Genomic DNA, 7602 nt, shown 5'->3' with positions numbered 1-7602 from the left:
AATTTAATAATAATTACTATGAGTTCGAGAAATAATTACATTTGAATTTATATTAATTTTCTCCGGATAAATAAGCATATCAGGGTTTTTCGGAATAAAATATGTATTTAACCTGTCGGCACTGCTTTTGGCAAGATAATTTGATATTTATATTCAAATGAATATATCAAATATATTTGAGAGAACAACATTTAAGATTAACACGCTTTTAAATAATTTTGACAGTTGGAGCTCGTAAAAGCGGTGTTTTGAAAATTCTCGATTTTCGTGCGTTTAGCCGTTGCCTGTTCTTTCTTTGACAGAAATAACTTAGATTAGAGCATATCATCACGTTGGTATCTCTGTCCCAAATTATGTCATTTAAGTTTTATCGGAAAATGTTTTAGGGATAAAAGTCCGGATAAACCGATATTGACTTGATTCTCGAAAAATGCCACAAATACAAATCTAGGGGAGGATTACTATCTGATTTAGTAAACTTATTAGATTACTAATTTAATTTCCACTTACTTATTTTTAACAAAATAATCAAAACCTACCAAAAAGACTTTATCTCATAATCTTCCCCTTATTGATATTTTTTTAAAACTACTAGTGTAAAATTAAATACGTGTGTGAACAATAAATTCCCCTGTGTACATGCATTTATCTAGATGCAGTTTATAGATTTTAGAAATCTAACTGACACTTCCCCTACAGTGATGAATATATATTCCATTTTTGAAAACATGTGTCTTATTACAAACAAAGAGGGATGTAATTTTGCATAATTTAAAGCATACAAGGTTAAAAAAAATTTACCCATTTTGATAAGGGTACCATACTTATCAATTGACTTTTTGATTGATCCAATATAGAACAAGTGTTTGAAATTTAAGAACTTCAATTTCTTTACCTTGAATATCATTTTCATTCGAATTGAACAATTCGATTTTTCTGCAAAATTTTATACATGTTAGTTTTTTGATAATTGTATAACTTGTTACGAAATGATTCTATTTTACAAGTTATTCTGATTTTTTTAAAAAAAAAATTGACATGTATTCGAAATAAAATTGATTTCCCAGTCAAACAATTTCAACCAATTCTATATAACAATTCTGCAACATTTTACACTAAATCTCTTACCCTTCTTGATAAAATATCAAAAGAAGAATCAATATACAAAACCTGTAAAATGAATATAAGGGGAGGGGGAATCAGTTCGAGAAAATAAAATAAAATGGGGGGTGGGGGGATATTTCGAACTGAACAAATAAAATGGGGGAGGGGGTTTAACATCAAACAACTTAAATTTACACAGTTAAATCAAATGATACATCCTGAAAAAAAATGTTAGTTAATACAAATATAAATCCACACTGATTAAACTAGAGAGATAAACTAAAATTAATCTCTCTGTGAAGGAGATATGATAAAATTGAGTCCATTCCAATTATGCAGCAAGCCTAATTTCCTGAAAAATAATCCAAACAGCTCAAAGTGAGATTTGTTATTTTAATCTTGACAGTTATGCATTTAATCAACCTATGCACTGATTATAATAAGGAAATTTGGAATTAGAAGCCCAGATGCATATATTGCAAAACCAGAATTACATAGAAAACAGACAAGGACTACAATTTGCCAATTAACTTACTTGCAGTATTCCTAACTTGACCGTACGCGACAAGTTGGTTTTTACAGTTGTTAGACAATCATCTTAGATTTCAACACATTCATCATCTGTATCGTCATCCCAATCCAAATCAAAAGAATTTGCAGCCTTCTTAAGCTCTGTCAGGCCAGTGAGGTCCTCCAAGTAGGTAGGGTGATTTATGGCTTGAAGAACAAAATCCATCTTTCGGTTACATAATTCAGTTACCACCTGAACATGAAAATTATCTTAAAGGAGTTAAAAAAACATGGTTGGCAATCCACTAGGTGAATATGTTGCATTGATGTAAATAAAAGATATCAAACAGTTACTTGGACTGACACGTTGGTGACGTCAAATGAATGTTGTAATTTCAATTACATATGAACCGCTAATGGGAACATATAAAATCTCTATTACTTAGACCCAGGTACGAAATGTTGGACACATCCAAGAATCGGACTCCGAGTTTCTGAAAATCGGGGAACAGGGACTTTTTTTGGCTAAATGAAAAGGGGACTTTGTCCTCTTGTCCTATATATGGACATGGGTAAGAGCTAAGACGACACGTCATATCTTATTAATAAGCAAGTATATTTAACATGATTTTGTAGCACATTAAACATGATTTGTAGGGCTATGCTTCTAATAAAAACTTTGTGATCTTAAAAACTTAAATATATAATTTATACAAAACAGGGTATGAATGTAAATTTAATAATTAATAAATTACATTTAATATTAATTAATTGTAATTGATTAGGAAATTTCGTTTATTTTCCTAAATTCTTAGGGATACTCTAAACTATAGTACTACAATAATATAAGAATTTGTTTCCTTATGCCTACGATTTTAAACTATTGTAATACTTCCTACTAATCAGAAATGAGAAATATTTTGAATTGATTATAACTGGTTAATTCTGAGGACTTATTCGTGTTTCTACCAAGGCAAGTTATGTGTTTCTGCTAAATCCATTTGAGATGGTGTGGTAAAGTAAACTTACCGTGCAACAGCAAGCAGTACAACTACTTGACGAATGGCCGACAAGTATCATCTGAGAAAACTGAGAGAGTGAACCTCTGATCTGATGGGGTAAAATTCCAAGAGGTTGCTCTATTGATCCACTATCCATAGAATTGGAAAATTCAGCTTTGGCAAATATCCTGTAAAGTTGCAATTAAACTAGTGTAACTATCAGAAATGCTGATGGGCCAAAGTATCACTTTTATTTAATTGAAGATTCATCTGTTTGCTTAAACATTATCATTATCAAGGAGTCGGGAAATATAAACTCAATATGTAATAAATTTAAAATTTACCTATGCGGATGATGTAAAATTCCAACTAGAAGTTCAACAGCAAGGGCAGATGCTATAGGAGCAAGTCCTGGACGTGTAACTGTGCACTGCTGATCTAAAGTGCGGTTGGAAGTTGACTGCAAGGAGAATACAACCAGCATCATAATACAATTATGGTATTAATATTAAAAAAGTTCATGCAAAATTCCATACATCAATCGGCGCGACGACATCACTGCAGAAGTAACAACCTAATCTCCTCCTTTTATCTATGTCTGCAGGAGAAGAATTTCCCAATTCAGCAGATAAAGCACTCACGGATTCACCTCTGTAATCACTGAGGGGACCAGCACCATGACGCATAACTAGAAAACTATCAAAACCTAAAGCAGCTGTAATAGTAATCTGCAGATTATAAATATATATCATCTGTCAGCACTCAACAGTTAACAATACAACTTTAAAAAAATTGATTTTCAGTATAAGACTTCTGTAAGTACTCTCCAATTTTAAAATTACATATCGAATTCTAAACAGCGACATAAATCTTTCATTCTAGGATTAGAATCAACTTACAAAATCATCATTCTACAAAAACTCCAGGTCCAGCTTTCCAATATTATTACAAGATGAAAAAAATTGTATGCTGTTTAATTTCTTTCTTTATTTAAGTGGGTGATAAATTCGCTATGATAAAATGGATTAATGTATGAAACATCATGGTTCCTCAGTTCCAAACTATATAACTAAATTTTAAAAGCCTAATGACATGTTTATAAATCAGAAAACACTGAAATGCATCTAATATCCTGAAATTCTGTAATAAACAATTAGTTGCAGTGTAATGCTGTTTGAGAATTGCAATAGATTGGCATTTGGTGCAAATTGAGAATTTAACACAAGTATAATTACTCATCAGTAAGCATATATATAAGAGAAGTAGTTCAACCTTGTTGGCATTGGAACATAGAAGGGTTGGTAGCCAGCGACTTTCCCTTGTATCAGTCAAAAGGAAAACTGCATCATGAGAATCAATCAAATCCTGTAATCGTCTGCAATCCTCGAGTACATCATGCTCATCTTGGCTGGGAACCGGATGTCCAGGCATTGGTATAGCCATCACAATTCCATCAGCTTCCTGAGCCAACATATAGAAGATGGAAGGAAAATTCTGAAATTTTAGCTCAAAAAGAATTCATAACGGAGCTTCACATGGGTAACATTATTACCACCGCGGGAAATATCTGTTTAAGACTTTTAACTGCAGCCAGGGCCTTGTATTCACCACCATTAAGGCAGTCCTCCAATGTGTAAAGGGACTGCCGCAATGGATTCGACATTGATACTTTGCCACTGTCAAGTAGTGTAATTTTACGGACACCCCAAGCCTGCAAAACAAGGTTCTTTTAACCTATAACACAACATTCAAACCAAATTTTATGCTGAATCTAATACTCACCATAAGCATGCGAGCCACCTGGCATCCAAGGGTACCTGCACCTAGAAGAAGACACTTGGTAGCAGCCAGCATATTTAGGTCCAATGATGGCAAAGCACGCCATCTCATTAGCTTTAAGTTTAATTCTGCAGCTGTTACTGATAACCTGGCATAAGTGGTCAAGTTGAATGTTTTCAGATATAAATTAGATTTACTTATTTTCACACCGAGCTAATATGTAATAAGAATAAAAACATACTTGGTAGGATCCATGGAATTAGCAAGAGTAATACACCGAAAAACCTTCTTTCCTTGGTTTCCTTCATAGATCTCCCATCCAACAGCATCAGGAATATGTTTGTAATGTTTCCATTCTGAAGAAAAAATGTAACTACATAAGAGAAAACTCAAATCATTGAACAAGATAATAGAATAAGCAGAATAGAGTTGTTACAAAGTCTTATCTCTACCTTGTGAAACTGCTATTAAGGCCTCACCGACGAGGGACAACCCCAAATCAGCAAAACCACGATGTTCACGATAGCAGAAAAAGCGAATTTTTTGAAGATTCCATCTTGAGCATATAAATGCAAGTAGGTTCCGTAGAGGCCACCCAGGATTATTTGGAAAATGACAAGGATCGTAAAAGCCAAAAAGGCACTGCTGCAAACAAATAAAGCTCAGGAACAGGTAGTTGACTTTGATAATCAGAACAGGCCCAGACCAAATTAAATAAACACACGGCATATGTAAATATATAACATTGAGAAGCGGCCCAGGGCTAAAAGACGTATGTGTACAGACCTTATGACCGTCACTTTTGCAAACTTCCCAGTCTTTCAGATGTCTAATGGAAGCATGTGAATTTGAATCAATAGACACCAAAAAGAATGGCACATCTGCAGCATTTTCAATGCTTTAGGTGCCGAGCAAAACAAACTCTATACTACCATATTAACAAAAATTATTTTTACTAGGCAAAAAAAAACTATTCTTTTTTAATTTGAAAATTTGAGTTTAACAAATAAGAAATACTTGTTTTAAATCATATATTCTGAAAACATATTATTTACTTTCGAAGGCGTGTTACAAAATATTCCTGAAAAATCTTTTCCAAGTACACCAAATGCAAGCCTTAAAAATTTATTATAACAGGACCCTCATTCGGAATGAGTTAAATTAGCAAGAGAATATCTCAATCTATATGGAGCTTCTAGTTTTACCTGCAGTTGTGCTTGAATTCCGCCACTCGTTGCAAGCTGCTGTCAGGGATTCAGCCTGCGGCACATAAATGATGTTGAAGAAAAAAAATATAACAAGGTTTTACAGGATCAAACTAAACCAACTACTTAATCTTTATGTATGAGTATAACTGAAAAAATCTTATCCATATATTGAGCACCTCCTCTGGGCTAAAATATTGGGAGGCAGGCTCCAAACTAGCTATTGTTGCAGGTGGATCAAGCTTTAGAGCAGGGAAAGCAAACCGGTAGTAGAACTTCCATTGTTTAAGGTCTGCGAATGATATAAGAAGGAACCTGGAAAGTAAAGAACTTTCCTGCTCTACTCTTCCAGAATGTATATCTTCCCATATCTGATATCAAGTACAGGAAAAAAAATTATGATATGGAAGACAACATTTTGAAGGGATAAACTTCGATAGAGTTTACTCAAATTCTAGATATCAGTAGTAAGCAGTGCAGTATATGAATCCCATGTGGCAAAGGCATTTCTAGTTTCTAGATGTTTGTATTATATTGGTACTTCTAAAGAATAAAATGCACGAATCACCTTCTTAGCTTCAATCTTCAGTAAGCTTTGCTTATCAAGTGCTTTAAAGCTTTCCAACGTATTCGTATTGTAAAGAGTGCCCGGGATAGAGCATCTATTCCTGTTCCCAGAGCTTAAAGGTGTATTTGATGAATGGGCACTTGGTTCAGGCCGCAAAGATTCACCAAGAAGAGTTAAACGATTTGAAACTTCTGAATGTGAGCACGGTGCATAAAAACCTGGAAAAGATAATATCCTATATTGAGCACATGAACAATCCATCCAACATGTTAACTATTTCTTCAAAACGCAAAATTACCGCTACCTGTTATTGGAATTGGGGATTCGTCAAGTCCTAAGTGATTAAGCTTCAAACCAGACAACCTGTGCCAAAAGCCTTCATCTACAGCACTTTGAAACGGTGAAAATTGAAGAACAGGCCCTTTATCTTGTTCAGCCATACTTGTAAATCACCATAACAGTCTAGAGTAAGTTTACAATGTAGCTTAGCATTACAATGTTCCCATAAAAAGTTCTTAATTTACATTAGCATCAACCCGTAAATATCATACATTGAACCCTTATAAAGATTCTAAAAAATATTAAACTCTCGGAACAAAAACCATAAAAAGATGACCCAGAATTAAAAGCATCACTTGAAAGAAAGAACCAAGAAAAGGGTATCATCTAATTGTCAAATACATACATATAAAAAATCAAGATTTTTGAATATATACTAAAAACTAGAGCTCGTGAACTTAAAAAGCCTAGAGATCATGATCAGCTGCAATATACATACACATATACATAATATATGGTAACTGCACTTAGGCATTAGCAGATGAAAACAAAAATTAATATTATATGATTTTCAATTTAAGATAAAACCCACAGAAATCTTGATTATATAAAGAGACTTGAATCAAATTCATAACACAAAGAGAGCAAAACCCATTAAATAAAAATGATCAAACAGGTCAATTATAGTGTAAAGAGGAGAGAAGATTACCCAAAGAAGAAGAGCAAGATATTGGGTCAAATTGTTGATAAGTGTTTGATAAAATTTCAAGTTAACTCAGCCGGGGAAGACAGATGTAATTAATAGATGATTTATTATTATGATTTTCAAGCCGGTAATGGCAAAAATATCATTTTTTAAAAAAAATTGTAACAACAATTAATGGCCAAAAATACCCGTCTAATACACATTTGAGAAATTAGTAAGTTTAATACACATTTGAGAAATGGGTATTACGTAAAAAAAAATAAAAAAGTAAAAAAACACAACACAAGATACACATCTATTATCTATTATATCTTAATGAGTACTAGTGAAAAGAGCCAAAAAATTATACTAAAAATGACATTTTTGTAAATATTTTGATTCATATTTTTGAAATTTGACCAGTGGGTCGACCCATTTTCATAAATCTACTAATCTACTATTCTTAAAACC

At 33.1% G+C, this 7602-nt stretch overlaps 1 protein-coding gene across 3 annotated transcripts; it reads right to left on the bottom strand.

The window, feature by feature from the left end:
• Positions 1–1248: 1248 nt before the first annotated feature.
• Positions 1249–7261, bottom strand: LOC141678354 (ubiquitin-like modifier-activating enzyme atg7). 3 transcript variants are annotated; one of them, XM_074484648.1, is made up of 16 exons: positions 7156–7261; positions 6472–6608; positions 6168–6385; positions 5779–5970; positions 5600–5654; positions 5181–5275; positions 4847–5039; positions 4636–4750; positions 4398–4542; positions 4168–4326; positions 3888–4076; positions 3152–3343; positions 2960–3075; positions 2644–2803; positions 1640–1867; positions 1249–1456 (listed from the first exon to the last, which is right to left on the bottom strand). In XM_074484648.1, the coding sequence occupies exons 2-15, from the start codon at positions 6605–6607 to the stop codon at positions 1703–1705; spliced, it is 2130 nt and encodes a 709-aa protein (XP_074340749.1). In that variant the 5' UTR covers position 6608; positions 7156–7261; the 3' UTR covers positions 1249–1456; positions 1640–1702. The 3 variants fall into 3 exon arrangements, with proteins under 3 accessions (XP_074340749.1, XP_074340751.1, XP_074340750.1); XM_074484650.1 differs by having other exon boundaries at positions 4847–5036; XM_074484649.1 differs by having other exon boundaries at positions 6472–6629; positions 7156–7245.
• Positions 7262–7602: the final 341 nt, after the last annotated feature.

Source organism: Apium graveolens, chromosome 8 (assembly GCF_009905375.1).
Source record: "Apium graveolens cultivar Ventura chromosome 8, ASM990537v1, whole genome shotgun sequence".
NCBI lineage: Eukaryota > Viridiplantae > Streptophyta > Magnoliopsida > Apiales > Apiaceae > Apium > Apium graveolens.
The sequence above is the reverse complement of the archived record's forward strand: the minus strand, read 5'-3'. Positions and strand labels throughout refer to the sequence as shown.

What these genes read in the sequence shown, in the direction of transcription:
- LOC141678354 (XM_074484648.1), bottom strand. Translation starts at nt 6,607, where the DNA reads ATGGCTGAACAAGATAAAGGGCCTGTTCTTCAATTTTCACCGTTTCAA. An exon ending in TGAAGATTGAAGCTAAGAAG is followed by an intron (nt 5,971 to 6,167) that starts GTGATTCGTGCA and finishes ACTTGATATCAG; the next exon opens with ATATGGGAAGATATACATTC. An exon ending in ATGTCGTCGCGCCGATTGAT is followed by an intron (nt 3,076 to 3,151) that starts GTATGGAATTTT and finishes TTCTCCTTGCAG; the next exon opens with TCAACTTCCAACCGCACTTT.